The 17,853-nt window shown below is 36.5% G+C and overlaps 1 protein-coding gene across 1 annotated transcript in view; it reads left to right on the forward strand.

The window, feature by feature from the left end:
• The window catches only part of CTNNAL1 (catenin alpha like 1), a 57,661-nt gene that overhangs the window by 36,695 nt on the left and 3,113 nt on the right, over positions 1–17,853 (forward strand). Inside the window, exons 11-16 of the mRNA XM_029920235.1 lie at positions 1,031–1,123; positions 4,805–4,955; positions 10,421–10,458; positions 12,135–12,185; positions 12,278–12,432; positions 15,975–16,023. Coding sequence (XP_029776095.1) covers positions 1,031–1,123; positions 4,805–4,955; positions 10,421–10,458; positions 12,135–12,185; positions 12,278–12,432; positions 15,975–16,023 — 537 coding nt within the window. The remainder of the gene's footprint in view (positions 1–1,030; positions 1,124–4,804; positions 4,956–10,420; positions 10,459–12,134; positions 12,186–12,277; positions 12,433–15,974; positions 16,024–17,853) is intronic.

The raw sequence follows: 17,853 nt of genomic DNA on the forward strand, positions 1-17,853 counted from the left end.
GACATATGAAAACTGCTAGGGAGCATTCTTAAAATGACTCTCTCTCCATTTTAAAATAGATTTGATGTTGATGTTTTTTTAATAGATATATTAAAAGATATATAACAGTGTGTAAGTTTAAAGTGTACAACATAATGATATCATATATGTATATATCGTGAAATGATCATCACAGTAAGCTTATTTAACATCCATCACCTCAGATTGTTACAGAAAATTCTTCCCTGTGATGGGAACTCCTAAGATCTACTCTCTTAGCAACTTTTAAATATACAAAACAGTACTGTTAACTATAGTCTTATACTTTATATCCCCAGAACATATTTATCTTATAGCTGGAGATTTGTATCTTTTGATCACCTGCACTTAATTTCCCAGCCCCATTGCTGTTATGTTGATAAACCAAATATTATGACTGCAAACAAACTTGCTATTTATAGGAATCCTGAAGCAATTTTTTAAGTGGAAAAAAGGCTTTCTGTCTTGTTTCAAGATTTTTAATAATTTTCCCTGATAAAGGCTCTCACTATATCAGCCTTGCCTAATCCAGTGTTATCTCCAGTGAAAGGTGTGTGCTAATTTGTTGATCCTGAGGAGAAATGTGGATTGTTGGTAGACAGTGTGTAGCCTGATGTGGGGTAGCTCAGGGATCTTGGGCAAGTGACTACTCTGATTTAAGTTTCTTCATACATACAGTGTGTGGGTACCACGAGATCTTTTCAAAGATTCCTCCTGGTTCTAGAATTCTGTGCCCACCTGCCATTATCAGATAAGAAGTAGAGACAAAGAGACAATATGCCCTACCCTTATTTGTTCCTGCTTTATTCCTAGAAAATCTATTGGTAACCAATAAAGTGTTATAATAATCTCAGTAACGTACAACCTTATTTTTAATAAATAAGGATTAATTTAATAAGGTTTTAGTAAGTTTATGTGTAAGGCTTTATTTTCTTTCTTAATTATGAAATGAAAACCTGTATTATGAAGAATGAGAATGTGGAAGTTGAACTTTTGAAATGTTTTCTCATAGGCCTGTCGATTGTTGCGACATATATCTGGCACAGAACCTCTTGAAATAACCTGTGGACATGCAGAGGAGACATTTCAGGTGACTGGCCAACAGGTATGATCAATAGCAGATCATTCCTTTATATTATGTCTGTCTGAGTATCATAACAAATTGTGTGGAAGGAAGATATGCATGGTCCTGCATAACTAGAGGCCACATCTGTTGAGATTAACAAAGATAATGGAGTTTTCATTGTAGCGGGCCTGAACGGAGATGACATCGCCTTGGGTTAGCTGCTCATCTGCAAAACTGGAGATTGGCCCATTTAATTGATGCTCTAGTTTATATCTATTTTCAGTGAAGCTGTTCACAATGCAGCTTGTTATGACACATTTGAAAAGTAAGTTATCGGGCACCTGGCTGACTCATTTGGTGGAGTGTGTGGCTCTTGGTGTCAGGGTTGTGGGTTCAACCCCTGCATTGGTGTAGAGATTACTTAAAAAAATAAAATCTCTTATAAAAGTAAGTTACCATTATGGACCAAGCCATAAAAATATTTACATGTTCTGACCTAGGATTCCTGAGGACACAGCAAATTATAAAAACTAAAACTAAAACAATGTTACAGCATTACTTACAATAAGATACAGTTGGAAGCAAAATAACTATCTGAAGTCAGGCAAATAATACATTAAGACCTTAAAATAATAATTATGACAACTAGAATTAGCAGCATTGAAAAATGTTTTGTTAAAATGTTAGATGGCAAAAGCAGGATGCAGATTTATATACTTACTATAATTGCTACTATGAAAATGTGCATAGGAATATGTAGAAATGAAAGTTATTGTGCTTATTTGGAAGTATTGTGAGTTTTTTTTTTTCTGAATTTTCTGAAATATTGCTTTGTCTTCATAATTTGTGAGAGTCTTTTAAAAATTGATACTCCTTTAATATTGTCCCTGTCAAATTAAAGAGAAAAGTGAGGGGCAGAACTTCATTTCTTTTTTAGGTCTAAGCTCTAAAATACAGTTTACCAGTGTCCTTGTTTCATTTACCATGGTCAGCCAGGGGCTTACTCCTAATGGCAGTATTAGATGATAGATGTAGAGCCCTTGGAGTTATAGTTGAGAACAGTGCAAGTGACTTAGAGACAGCGGTGATGTGTGTCCTCTAGCAGAACTGTGATGAACCCTGGAAGGATGGTATGCTTTCCTGAAGAGAACAGCGCCAAAGGCTCATTATGGAAGCAGGAACTACATGAGTGACCCTTAGCAGTGATCATCAGCTGAACATTTTATTATAACCAGAGGATCTCTGTTTATTAGGAAAAACCAAGGTTTCAATATTTGCTTGTCCACTTGAGATGCATCCTGTGTACCTTGGCTCTAAATGTATTTCAGTGGAACAGGTTTTGACTCTCCTGCCATATGCAGTCAGCTCTCGTTACCCTCAAGCCCTACTCGCTGTTTGCTTATAATTCTCTGCTGACTGTTTTAACTGCAGCAGGAATATTAGGGACAACCATGCTTCCTACCACAGGGCAGTGAGAGCCTGTTGTCAACTTCCATAACTTGAGAAGCATTTTTGTTTCTACAGCCTCATTACTCCTAGTCTTTACCATTTGTATCACAAAGGGATCACTGGGATAATTTATATTTATTTCTGGACATCTCTACTTTAGCTATGTCATTTTTATATTTCTTTTAAAATGTTACATGGTAGGGGTATCTGGATGACTCAGTCAGTTGAGCGTCTGACTCTTCAAAAAATTTTTTTTAATGTTTGTTTTTTAGAGAGAGAAAGAGAGTGCGCATGCACAAGCATGAGTTGGGGAGGGGCAGAGAGAGGGGGAGACACAGAATTCGAAGCAGGCTTCAAGCTGTCAGCATAGAGCTTGATAAGGAACTCAAATCCACAAACCACAAGATCATGACCTGAGCTGATATCAAATGCTTAACCAACTGAGCCACCCAGGCGCCCCAAGCATCTGACTCTTGATTTTAGCTCAGGTCATGCTCCCAGGGTTGTAGGATTGAGCCCTGCTTTGGGGTCCACACTGAGCATGGAGTCTGCCTAAGACTGTCTCTCTCTGTCTCTCTGTCTCTCTCTGTCTCTCTCTCTCCCCTGCTCACATTCTCTCTCTCTCTCAAATTAAAAAATATATACATATTTTAAATTTTATTTTATTATATTTAATATATTTTATTATATATAAATTAAAATATATTTTTAATTTGAGAGAGAATGTATAATATAATTTTTATATATATAAATTAAATATATTTTTTTAATTTGAGAGAGAGAGAATGTGAACAGGGGAGAAAGAGAGAGAGAAAGATAGAATCTTACGCAGGCTGCATGCTCAGTGGAGCTGTGTTCCATCGTGTCCTGGAAATGACACAGAACACAGTTGAACAGTTTGTACAGCATGTGGTAACTCCTGGGCAAGAGGGCACTACTGCTGAAATCAAGCCCAAATACCCACCTTCCCTGAAGCTGGCGACCTTGTTATGCTCATAAAGCTGCCACCTACTTGTCAAGCCCTGTGCCCATGGCACTGCCCACCCAGGAGGAACTTGTACCTTTCACTCCCTTAGAGGGAGCGTGGCGTGGATCATATCAGTCTTCTGAAAGCTCTTCAGTGACTTCCTGAGTCACTCACAGTAAAGTCCAGTCCTTACTGTGTGTATTCCTCAGCGGAGGGCCACTGGTAACCTTCTTTTCATGTCAGTCTAGTCACACTGGCCTATTGGCTGTTCCTTAAATACACTAGAAGTGTCCCCAGCTCATCCCAAATGACTCGCCCTAGACTTCCTCATGGCTTCCTTGACTTCTTTGTTTTTTGCGTGCCTCCTTTTCAGTGACCTTCCAGCATCCTCTACCTTTCTTACCCTTTATTTTTATACATACAATTTGTCATCTTGTAAAACATCTTAACGTTTGCTTGTATGTTTTTATTATGCGTCTCCTTCCATTATAATGTAAACCCCATGAAGACAGACAGATTTATCTGTTTCATTCACAGCTGTTTCCCCAGGTCCTGGAACATGGGCACAGTACCTGGCACATAGTAGGTAAATGAATAGTCATTTATTAGTTACTTGGTATCTCTGAGCCTTGGTTTTTCTAGCTGTATAATAGGATTAATGTGTATTTGGGAAGGAAAGTAAGTATTTTGTTTGTGTGTTTCTGAAGATTAATACTAATGTATATCAAGCACCTAAAACAGTCTCTCAAGAGCGTATCTGCCATGTACTCATAGGTGTGTATATATGTTACTACTACTACGACCACTACCAGTGATACTACCTACCTACTCCGCCCCCGCACTACTACTACTACTACTGTTATTATTACTGCTACCATTATTACTACTGTTACTACCACTGCTAATACCAATACTACTACTGCCACCACTACCACTACCCTGCTGACTACAACTGCTACCACATCTCTTGTACTACAGTGCACAGTACACTCTTTTTAGTCTGAGAATAGTTCTTTGAATTATCCTATGGAAATAAGTTCGTTGAAACAGTTTTCCTGAAATAAAGATCATCGCTCCCTGAATACATTTTTGTATATAAGCATGCTGTCTATTTGTGGATCAGATTATAAGAAACAGTGAGTTTTGTTCTGTGTACCTCCACATCCGCCAACATGGAGCTTATGTGTGGAAATCACTTCACAGTTGTTTGCTGAGTTGAACAGTACAGACTTCAGTTTGGTCTCCAATATGAGTCTAAGAACTAGGATTTTGAAATATACGCCTGTGTCTTTGTGTTTCATTAGATAATTTCTGCTGCTGAAACATTGACATTGCATCCGTCTAGTAAAATTGCTAAAGAAAACCTAGATGTCTTTTGTGAAGCTTGGGAATCCCAAATTAGTGACATGTCAACACTGCTAAGAGAAATCAATGACGTGTTTGAAGGAAGACGAGGTGAGAAACTGTCCACTATTTAAATACATTATTATTTTCATTAATTCTGTTAGTTTTTTAATGTCAAACCTCAGTTGCAAACTGAATTATCTTGTTATAAACCAGTGGGTTTTTCCAGTAACATATCTTCCACAGAAAAATTGTGAAAACGTGTCTGTCCTTTATTATAGTATCTAAGCAGTATAATTTATTGTACAACAGTATAGTAGATTTCTTTGGGATAATGCTAATATTCTAGTTTTTCTATTGAAATTCAGTCATTTTATGTTTTACCTAAATTGTTTCTTAGATTTAGTATAAAAGCTCTTCTATAATACAATTATTCTCTGATTTAATTCTACTAACTTCATAATGAAATGAATGTAGTTATCTGATTTTTGAATTGCTTTCCTTCCACTTGGATGGAATCTCTTTCTTTGATGACTGCATAATCTTGGAATGTTTCCTGTGGTGGGTAAGTTCATTGGTATTTCTACAACATGTAGAATAGCACTGCACATTGTATATGAAGGCATCGTCTTCTTTATTTTATTATCAACTGGGAGTTTTGTTTATTTCCCATTGTATTGTATATCCTTTATTTATGTTTATGTGTTTCATGTATTTTTTCCCCTTTGAACAGCTTCTGTTAGTGTCAAGCATGCTTGTTTTTTAAAATAAAATGTCATTCAAGTCACAGTAACATCAAATTACATACTTATTTTTATTGAATTACACATTTAAACATTTCATATTTAAAAAAACACCTATTTAGGATAATTGCTGAGTTGTTTTTAAAAATCAGGAGATGATAGACTTTGTGAATATAGCATAATTTGTAAAGTATAATAAATGTTTGCCATGCTTCTTACATTTAAAGATTTCTGTGATAGTCCAAATGGCTTATTATTTTGATGCTTTTATAAAGTATTTGTAGGCACATGGATTTTTATGTGAGGCAAGTTTCATATATGAAAAGGTGATATATTTCATATATATATTTCATATATGAAAAGGTGATATAATTGATCCACATTTAAAGAAGAATGATCATTTAGCCATAGGACTTGTTAAGGAAATGAGGAAAAGTGGCTTCCTGTCCTTCTCAGCACTAGCATCCACTACAGGTAGACCAGAGTTGAAACAGGAAAATCCTATACTTATTTTTGGATTACAAAGTTGATTATCGTTTCTTTTCTTTTCAAGCTGGATATTATGTAAATGGTTTCTTCTTGAGATTTGAGTAACCTGTCCTCGGAAAACCTTAACTTTCTTAGGGTTGAAAAATTCTTCGTTAGGGGGGAATCTCTGTTGCCTTTAATCAATGGTCCATCCATTGTTTACTGGTAAAGTACCTTGTTATTCAGAAGGATACTTATGTGGAATTAATTGAGATAGAGTTGGTTAATTTCTTGTACTGCCTTTCTTTGTTCTGACTTTTATCACTAAGCTCATAAGAATAGCTTTTCTGACAAAGAAGTCCAACTCTGGGTTAGCCATTATTGGCTGGACTGAGTCCAGCGTCACAGTATTGTTTTTCCTGTTCTGTTTGGTTATTATGACAGGCCTGCCTGTTACCTTGCACCTGCCCAGTGCTTCCCTAAAAGGACAGTGTATTCTTCGGATCCTCATTTCTTTCTGCTACTACTGTAACTCATGTTACAGCGATGAATGAAAAGCCTTTGCTGTATTCTAGCTACCTTTGTACTGCTCTGAATATCTTGATTCTCATTACTAGAAAAATTATCAGATATGTTGCAAGTATCATTTAACCAACCAATTAAGTAGCAAACCACATGGTAAGCAATGAGAAGAGACTTTAAATGTTCTCATACTTAAAGTCAGTCTCAGAGCTAAGTCATTGTCCCCCTGACCCTGAGACACTCAAATTTCACAATAGGGTCTCCTGGTATTGTTTTAAGAACTCAAAAATCAATACTTGTCTTACTGCCTTTCTATCTTCATCCATTTCTGCCTTCTTACCCAAATCTCCTGGGAAGCCGTGGTCTTCTTATCAGAAGGGACCCAATCAGAAAGATTCTACTTTCCCTTAGTGCTGAATATGTAATCACAGCATTTAGAATTTGAGATTATTTTAGGTAACTAAACGTTAAAAGGAGACCTATAGACTCTACCTCTCCTTTAAGGAAACTGAATTCCTCGTGTTCTGTTTGAGCCATCTTAGAATTAATATGACTGGGCTTCAGGCTATAGGGATGTACCTAGCAGCCCTGTTCCATAGCTCTGCACTTACCTTGTCACTTGGCAGATTGGATACATTTCACTGAAATGGGACAGAAGGAGGAACATGCTTGTGGATAAATAGGAGCTTGTTTGGGGGGGAAATGGAGTTCGGATCAAGGGAGTGGTCCATCAGACAAGAGATAGTGAGATGATGATAATAGAAATGGAGATAAGAGGACTGATTTAAGAAGAACCTTACAAGTAATATTGCTTGTGGTGGAATTTGGTGATTAATTGAATGTAGAGACAAGGGAAAGTTTGAGGATGAAAACTGGGTTTGGATCAGAATACCCCAATCCTGCTCCTATGGTTAGCTAATAATCTCCTTTCCTTAAGTACTTAGCCATTCATTTTAAGTAGGTCTGGGGATGTGGTCATTCTGGTCATGCCATGTAAAGCTCCTTCCAGAATCAAAAGAGCTAATTGTGTGAACTTCTAGTAGGGAAAAACATAGCACATATGTAGTGAAGTAATAGGCTTTTCTGTCCTTGGAAATTAGCTTGGGTTTGTTGAGATGCAGAAAAGCTCTGGATGTTGAAAATGAGAGCAGCATTTCTCAATTAGGTTTCAAAAGAAATCATTTGGGTACTCCCAGGAGAGAGAGGGGCTTCTGAGCTACATTGTGAACCTAGTGTATCTGGAGGGTAAATGAGAAGTAAAGATGGTACAGCTGTGGTGCTGATTTAGGGAGCACTAAACTTATGATACCCCTGTGAGAACTGTTCTTTGAAAACAGTTTTATAAATCAAATATCAAGTCGATTTCCTCCACAAATATCACTGTTTTTCCAGTTACTTCTAATGTTTATAACATGTTTTCATCAGAGATATAAATTGCTTGTGCCACTTCTTTAATTTGATGTAATAGCTAAACATAACTGAATTGATATATTTGCTCTACTTAGAATCAATGGCAATATTAGACTTGTATGGAAAAAACAACTATAAAATTAATATAAAATGATTCAGCTTAATGATTTTGGTATCTTTATTAACTTTTGTTTTGTTTTGATATTATTATCAACTTAACTTGGCTTACATTGGAACTTGGGGAAAGAAGGACAACCTTACCTGAATAGGAAAACTATTTGGGGAAAACTATCTGAAGAATGGTCAATTTTGCAATTTTCCTCAAATAAGCAAACCATTCTTAGTCCAACTGAGTGTTGGGAATAGGGAGCAAAACAGAGTACCTACGAGACAGCCTCAGGGCCTGGAAGTACCAGGTAATTAGTTGGTGAACGGTAATGATTGCATTATATAAAGGCTCTTTGTTTCATCACATTTATTTCTCGCTGCCTTCTGGTTTCTTTAACTCTGTTGTTTCTTGGAGAAATAAGAGATTAATATGTTTTTTTTTTTCCTCTTGGAGAGTAAGTGTGAACATTTTAGGGACGTAGTCACTATGGAGGAACCCAAGGGTAGCTAATACAAGAATACTCACACCCAAGCTAATTATGTCATGATTATGCTTATTTCTGTAGCTGATTAAGCCCACTTTTTAAGGGATATTATGGATAGGATTTGGACTTTATGTTGAAATAAACGGTGAATTTTGAGGTTCTCAGTGACTTAAAGTCTTCTTTTCACACCTAAGTCAGACACTTTTCATATCAGGGCTAGGAGACAAGGCATGGAATAATGTCTTCTCTAAGTTTTATTTTTCTCTCACAATTTTGAGAACAGAAAATTATTAGTAAAATTCCCTTACAATTCTGACATTACAAAGAAAATGTTTGAATCATAAAACTATTTCCAAGTACCAATGGCTGACCCATAATGACGGTCCATTTTCTAGATCAGCACTGTTCAACAGAAATACAGTGTGAGCCACTTATGTAATTTAAAATTTTGTATAAGGCACAAGAAAATTTTTAAAAAGAAACAGGTGAAATTTATTTTAATATTTTTTATTTAACCCAATGTATCCAAAATACTGTTTCTATTTATAATCAATACTTAAAAAGTATTAATGAGGTCTTTTACATCTTTTCCTTTATATTAAGTGCTCAAAGTCCAATATGTATCTTATTTATTTTTTAAAATGTTTATTTTTGAAAGAGAGAGAGCGAGAGTGCACACAAGGGCAGGGGAGGAGCAGAGAGAGAGGGAGACAGAGGATCCAGTGCAGAGTCCGATGCAGGGCTTGAACTTACAAACTGTGAGATCATGACCTGAGTCGAAGTCAGATATTTAACCAACTAAGCCACCCAGGTGCCCCTCCAATATGTATTTTATACTTAAAGCACATCTCCATTCAGACTGGTCGTGTTTCAGTTGCTCACTAGTCAATGTCTAGTGGATTCGATATTCAACAGCACAGTTCTAGAAGAAGATGGAAATATGTTATGAACAGGCTCACCTTGCTCATGTAATAGTTCTGTAAGAAAGCGTATGACTTAGTACTCTGACATTGTATTTACTTTTATCAGGTGAAACTATATGAAATTGCTGTTTTTGTATTTCAAAGTGGTTGAATATTAGCGATTTCACATGGTTCTACCTAATATATTACAGCTGAACAAAGCTTCCATTACTTGAATTAGGAAGTAATTGCTGTTCAAATCTTGTAAATTCTTTCCTCAGATAAACAAACTAAGCTATCAAAAAAAAATCTACCATCCATTGCAATCTGACTGTATACATGATCCAGAAGTTTGAAAGAGGAAAGCATGGGGATGAAGTGGGCATTATACAGTATCTTGCTTTCTGTAGTTACTGTGCTTCCTGCCACGTGTTAATTCACAGCTAAGAGACTGTTACCTGGTTTATTTCATCTTCCTACTTCATGCACTAGAGTTGCTCTCTGACTAGAAGAATACTTTATGAAGTGAGCTGTAAGTGATTTGGTTCAATACTCACAGAAAAGGAGGCAAGCACTGATAACTCCTACTGATAAAAGAAGAATCTGGTTTCAGTAGAGGCAGGCTGATATAAACGATTTCACTATGAATGAAGCTTGTTGTCAATATAAGTAATTATCACTGAGATATTTAGCTTTTTCACCATTACATTGGGGGAGGTAGAGATTGTCCAGCCAGGTACCTTAGGGATATAACAACTGTTGACAATCTTCATGTTCACCAATCAAATTACAATTGCATTTCTGAAACACGTTTATAACAGATTAAATTATCAAAACTAATGTACTAACATTTGTAGTTTATATTTTAAAAATTAAATGTGAATAATAGAAAATATGCTAATAGAAAATTTGTTTTAAGCTGTATGTATTATTTGTAGGAGAGAAGTATGGCTACCTTTCACTTCCAAGGCCAATGGTAAGTAGAAGAGTTTTGTTCATTTTGGAATGTTTTATTCGGAATTCAAATTATATATTTGAAACTGATGCATCTGACTGCATTCCAAAATAATGTCCACTAGGTGGCCAGCTTGGTTACATGAAATAAGATGGTTTCTGTACCTTTTCAGGCAGTTCCCTTTCAGTCTTCATTAAACACTTTAATAAGAATAATTTGTAAAAGCAAAAATAAAAATAATGAAAACACAACTGAATTTAAAAGAATAAGACAGGGTGTAAAACTCTAAATAAAATAAAACCTAAAAACTTGCAGGGCATTCTTTTTTAAATGCTCTATCAATTGCTTTAGAGTCTACCAGACTAGGGAGGAAGATACGGAGGATGTGACTACACAAGGAAGGGCCAGCAAGAGAGATCACAGATCATCTACATTTTCCAGGGAACAAAACAGACAGCTTGCATTTGTACATGTGAGCAACTTTATAGTTTCCCTATTTTCATTTTCTGTCCTATTTCTTCTCCAGTACGCAGCATTACAAAATCTCTAAAGGGCTATGTTCAACAAGCCAATATAAACCAGGAGACAGAAAACAAAAGGGGAAAGCTGAGGCTCTTGTGTTCTGCAGTGAAACTCCTGGCAGAATAGCTGGTCAGAGGGATCAAGTCATGGGAATAATAAGGGAAACAAAAAAGGAGGAGGTACACATATACCTCAACAGTATTGGTGATGATCTGTTTCTTAAGCTAAGGGGGTTAGGGTATTTTGTTTTACTATGTTACAGTTTATACTTTGTGTACATCTACTCAGTGTGTGTATGTGTATGTGTTTATAGTTTAAGTAAATGTTAAAAGAAAAAAACGGCTCCCAGCCTCTCCTGTTCACTAGCCGCAGGCTGGAACTCCCTGGCTGACTAGGGGAGCTCCTACCAGACCTCAGAGTGAGGGGAACGGCCAACCTAGGCTACTACGTCCTGAGAGCTTCTGCACACATGTTACAGAGAGACATTGCTATTGGTCGTGGTTTCTATTCTTTATGAAAATAGGCATCTGTGTGCTGGCCTGATAACCTAACTACAATACTTTCACCTTAGGGGAACTGTATTCTGAGTTCCATAGAGCTTACATAGAAACAAACTTCCTGTTTGAAAAATCAGGCCCATCAAGCATGTTGATTCAAATATGAAGTGCTAAATTCTAAGTATAATCTAATCTCCTGTATGACCTGGAGTAGAGGATTAGGAACTGGGATGTTGATGGCACTTGGGGGCCGAAATTAGTTCTCACGGGACAAATTAGTTAAAGGAACTGAACTCCAGAATTGTAACAATTGGAGCATATGGAGAGCTACGTATAGCGGCTAATTTTATGATATCATCTCATAAGAATAACTCAGAGGGGCCAGGAATGCTTGGAGATATAATACTGGACTCTGACGAGGCTGCACAGGCCCTTAAGCCCTGGGGCATGATCTGCTTTCCCTGGCCCTGGCTTTCTAACCACCTGTTCAGAGCTGAACCCGCATGCTAGGAGTGCTTGCAATTAGTTTGTTTCAACTTACTTTAATATAGCTTAAGTATGTTTTGAAAAAGTTAAAATTTTATTACAGGTACTTTGCTATGCTTTCTGTTACTGTTGTATTTCCTCACCATAACTGTACCGTTTTTTTAAGATGTCTTAATCTTTTCATTGTCACAGAAGAATAATGCAAACCTGAAATCATTAAAGGCAGATAAGCCTGACTCTGAGGTAAGACCTTTTCCTTTTAACAGTCTTACTTCTAAACTTCCGTTTACATCAATAATGACAGTATTGTGGTGATGAAAACATGTATTTTATAGGAGCAAGCCAAGATAGCAAGGCTTGGACTTAAGCTGGGTTTGCTTACCTCTGATGCCAACTGTGAGATCAAGAAATGGGAGGATCAGGAAAATGAGATTGTTCGAAATGGGAGGAACATGTCCAGTATGGCCTATTCTCTGTATTTATTTACTAGGTAAATATAGCGATGTTTTGATCTTTTTAAATCAATTTAATAGTATCCAATGTAAAGAAAAACTCATGTTAAATCATCGACAGAATAAAATCAATTTCCAGTATATGGTAAAAAAAAAAGACCATTAAGTTCTTATGATAATTAAGTGAATGCAACAAGAAGACATTTAATTAGGATTTAGATTTAGAAGATATCCTCTTTCAGGTTTGTGTCCTTTTCATAATTTTGAAATAATTTTTCATTCTGCTTTTTGTCATTCTTTATATCTGTCTCTCCTAACCAGCATCAATAAGTTTAGAAAACATGCCTTTTAACTCGTTATGTAAGTGATTGATACTTGATTAGATAATACAGATCAAAGAATAGAACCATGAGACCTACCACCTCAATGGGGTGCCAAATCTCCAAGAATCAGTCTTCATTATACAGCAGAGTTATTTCCCTAACTTTACTGTTAAAAGCCTACCTTCTCTGTCTTGTCCACATTACAAGACTCTTGATCAAATGCCTCAGTGAAGTCTGTGTTGATCACATTCCACAATCTTCCACAACAATCTGTACATACAGTATAGTAATTTCATGTTGCTAAACATTCATCAGTTATCTGCTCAATAATCTGTTCTAGAATTTTCTCAAGGAAATGACTTCAAACTTTTCACTAATTTTCTGAACTGTCTTTTTTATTTTTGGAAACCTGGAAAATATTTGGGTCTTCTCCTACTCATTTTGATTTTGAAAATATTATTGGTGGTGGGTCACACCTGTAAGTTGTTACAGTATTCTGAAATGTAATCCATTTGGTCTGGAGTCTTAAGCTCAGTTAAAAGTTAGGATCTCCAGAACTTTGTGGACATTGGGGTTCAATAAACAGCACCCTTGTTCCCACCCAAGTTCTGAACAAAATGAAAAACTAAGCAAAAGAATAGGCAGACAGGGGCCATTGGCATTTATATTGATAAAACTATTATTGGATAATGTCATTTATATCCACAATCAAGTAGATTTTAAAAAATGATCTCTAGAATTAAGAAATTGTACTTCGTAGGGACAGAATGTGTCTCTTTGAACACCTAGTAGAGCAGGTGTCTTCCAGAGACATCTTCACTTCCAAGAGAAAAAGGAGAAAGGAAAGGGCTACATGTCCAACTTACTTTTGCAAAGTCCCCCAAAAGACTGAAAAACCAAATAAAAGTTCACACACTTCTGCAGGCTGGAATAAGTTGGAGAGCTGAGAGAAGTGGGGGATGTCATGCTAGTGAAGTCATTCGAATGGCAGGAAGGTCAAGAGTGAGGAAGAAACATCCACTTTCCCATTGATGAAATCTAGCTTTTCAAGATAGAGAATTCTGGAAGGAGAGGGAAAAATGATAGGAGTTGAGTAATTTTGCCTATGTTTAGCCATCATCTGTTAATACTTCACCATATTTTCCAGCTTTGGTGACCTTTTCTCTTTGGTGGTTTCCTTCTTTTGTTCTTAATTGTTTTTAGCAAGCTTCTCCTGGGATTGAATCTTCCTAACACAATTTTGGCCTTTTTTTTTCTTAGTTCCTGTCTTTTAAAAATCAGATGAGTCAACTTTGCAGAAGGAAGTACAATGGAACTCCTTCGTTTGCCCACACCGAATGTGCACAGATTAGCAGAGTTACTAAAGATCTTGACATTTGGCTGCAATCATGCTAGTTTCCTCATGGTGATAAAAATCAGCAGATCTTTAAACAAAATCTTTTTTTTTTGACTGGTGAAAACTAGAGGAATATCATTATTACTAACTGAATGTAGTTTGATGCATAAAATCATCCAAAACAGAGGATTCATCAGAATTTTTTTAGGAGATATATATATCCTAAAAAATATATATATATATATATATATATATATATTTTTTTTTTTTTTTTTAGAGAAAGTATGCACGTAGCTAAGGAGGGATAGAGGGAGAGGGAGGGAGAGAATTTAAACAGGCTTCATGCTCAGCACAGAGCCAGACATGGGGCTCAGTCTCATGATCTCATGATCATGACCTGAGCCAAAATTAAGAGTTGGACGCTCAACCGACTGAACTACTCAGGCGGCCGCTTCGTTAAGTTTTTAACTGCCTCTTTTATTTCTTGTTTCTTGTTTCAGGATATTCCAAGATGATATGGTCAGCATTTTTGGTTTCAGAGTCAGAATAGTGGATGACATGCGTCCTATGGAGAGCGGGAAGCATGAGGGGCTGCATTATGAGGGGTGGAGATAACTAAAGCTCTGTGGAATGGGACTTGTTACTAGAGGCAGTGATGAGACAGGAATGCTGAGTTCAGGGAAAGAAAATGATTTTTCATAATGGGTAACACCTGGTGCCATTTTGACACATCTTAGTGATTTATCTATGGTAAAATCTCAAATTGGCTTTCTTTTCTGCCCACACTATATCTGTTTTTCCCTGACAAAATTTTGTTTTGTTCTGTTTTCCCTCAGTATCTGTTGTTTACCAACTTCATATAGCTGCTTGTTTCTGAGTCATCTGTTAGCCTTTACAGGATCTAGTTTTATACTTTTCCTGGGTAATTTTATAGCTTCTCCTCAGGCTCTTCTTAACAATTTACAGAATTTCTTAGTAGTTTATGGATGATAATTCATATTTCTTGATGATTTTAAAGATTTTATTTTTAAGTAATTTCTACACCCAATATGAGGCTTGAATTTACAATCCTGAGATCTACCAACTCAGCCAGCTAGGCACCCCTATTTCTTGATAATTTATATATTTAAGATTTTCTAGTACCTTATAGTTTAAAAAAATTTCAAACTTACAAGTGCCTTATAGGTTTTCAAGTGGTTTCTGCCTCATACTTTCATTTGCTCAGCACAACGGTTTATCAGAGAACAGGAATAATTTGTTCACATCTTATACATATTAAGGGCAGAATTGGATAATAGATTTCTTCTGATTCATGCCTAGTCTGCTGCTCTTCCTAATGCATTCTGTTCTCTTTGCTGTGATTTGCTTTTCATTTGTAGAGGTTCTTCTTGGTGGCTTTCAATCTGATGTTCCCTAATCTTCTGAGAGTGGTAGCACAAATATTATTATGACTTTTATATATTCAACATTGAAACTTAAATGACATGCCTTGTCAAAGTTTTAGAATTAAAAACTAGAATTTTTTAAAAATTTTTGGTCTGATCGTCTTTTCGTTATGTAACAAAGGCCTTTTGGTTAAGACATATCATCATATCTCATGTATTTGATTTATGAAGCAAAATGAAAAAGGTTAAAAAGGAAAAATAAAATTTAAATATTACTTGTCAGTGTTAAATTCTTTTACATTATAAAATTTACATATGTAAAGTTCACTGAAAACATGTAAAGTGTCTTAAGAAGTAATAGTTAAATATTAAAGTTGTTTAAGAATAAAGTCATAGTATTATTAGTCTATTCAATATTATTCTTCAAAATTTGGGATCTATTAATACACAAAATGCTCTGAAAGTTTTATATTATACAACCAAATTTCACACAGTAGCTTTTTCTTAGATCTCCGTGATCATTCATTTTATTTCAGAGGAGAGGGGCCACTGAAAACTTCCCAGGATTTAATTCATCAACTAGAGGTATGTTTTATTTCCATTTTATGCTACTAATTTAATTCTGGGCTAAAAGTGTATAATAACTGGTTTTCCAAATGATATACCGTGTCATGTTTGTATGCCTACCTGTGCACACATATGTGTAGAGAAAAGTGAAAAAGTAGAGGGCTTGCAGTAGCATTTTGTGGGGTGATTTTGGTTATCTTGTGGAGTAAAACTCAAATATTATAGGGATATAGCAGAATGGGCTTTGCTGATAGTATATGCAATCACAATAAGTTCTAGGTTTTTCCAAATAGGTGAAAATATCTTGTCAGCAGAAGCATATCTTGCACGCTTTCCTCAAAGCCGGAAAGGCTTTTTGGCCTCTTTTTCCACATTCCTGCTGAGTGAAGGCCTTCAGGAAGGGACCGACATGCTCCCACCCACTCTTGTGCCTCTGTGTATCTATGAACTCCATGTAGCCCCGTCTCAAACTCTCCTCCTTCAGGTAGAGGCTTTAGATTGGCGAGCGGGTTGCGAGATTACTCTCCCTAACTCTCACATTAGTTTGTTTGCTTTTCTGGAACCAAGGGCATTCTTGCATTTGAAAGGTGCGATTTCTGCCACTTTATCACCCTTGATAGTTTCCATTGGCATTCCTGTGTGCTGCCACCTGAGCCTCTTCAGGAAAGGGATTTCAGCTTGGGAGGGTGATCCTTCTCAGAGTTAGAGGATTCAAAGAAAATCTCTCTCTCTCTCTTGTTTTGCAAAGTTGACTATAAATGAGCTCTTTCCTTTAAAATAGTTGGAATAAATTCTGGATTCATTATGTTCAGATTGGCTCATATCCATTTGAAGTCCTACCATACCACAGGGGACATTTCACTGCAAAAGATCCACTTGTCACCTTCTTCCTGTGTGAGCTTACTCATTGAACAAATGTCTACTGGGTGTCTACTAACTGTGGTGGACCTGAAATGTTGATCAAATATTTATTGAGCTTGTACTGTGTGTCAGATCCTGGGGGTAAGTGCTCCTTGGAGAAAAGAGAACAAAACAATGCCACTGCTGCCCTGCAGCTTACATTCTGATGGGAGGAGGTAGACAGTTAAGTACACAATGTCCATATATAAGCATTTAGAGACAGAATTACGAAAAATAAAGAAAGAGAGGGGCGATAGAAAGATGACAAGAAAAGACCTCTAAGGGGGTAACATTTGAGTAATTAATGAAGTGAGAGAGTGAGCAGGGTGGTTATTTGGGGGTAGAATATTTCAGGCAAACAGAGCAAGTGCAAAGGCCTGAGATGTTGGGGTAGGCTGGAGGGGTCTGAAGAATAATACAGAGGCAAGTATGGATGCAATGGAGTGAGCCAGAAGGAAAGTGGTAAGGTATGACATCTCTGTAGCCACTAGAAGAACTTTGACTTTTCCCCAAGTATGATGGAAAACCCATTGAGGGTTTTGATCCTGAGTGGCAGGATCTGACTTTGGTTTTAAAAGGTTTTTGGTTTGACTAACAGGGTAAATGATAGTGCCATTTACTTAGCTAGGGAACACTGAGGGAGAAAACCAGATTTAGAGATTAGAAATCAAGTGTTTTGTTTTGTTCAAGTAGTATATAAAAGAATGGTGTCCGGATCATTCAAGAATGGAGAGAGGGAGTTGAAGTCATCAGCTTTAAGTTGGTTGTAAAATCATGACCCTCTAGGAGACAGACTGGTATCTGTTTGTGGGCCAGAAGGGAAGAGATGTAAACAGAAGTGGTAATGTGGGATAATGAGGAACGTATGGGTGAGTGAGTCATTCTCTTTGGTTAGAATCTAGGTATAAAACTCATTGGTTTCCCTTTTATTTATTTTTATTTTATTTT

The sequence above is a fragment of the Suricata suricatta genome, chromosome 13, assembly GCF_006229205.1.
Source record: "Suricata suricatta isolate VVHF042 chromosome 13, meerkat_22Aug2017_6uvM2_HiC, whole genome shotgun sequence".
Classification (NCBI taxonomy): domain Eukaryota; kingdom Metazoa; phylum Chordata; class Mammalia; order Carnivora; family Herpestidae; genus Suricata; species Suricata suricatta.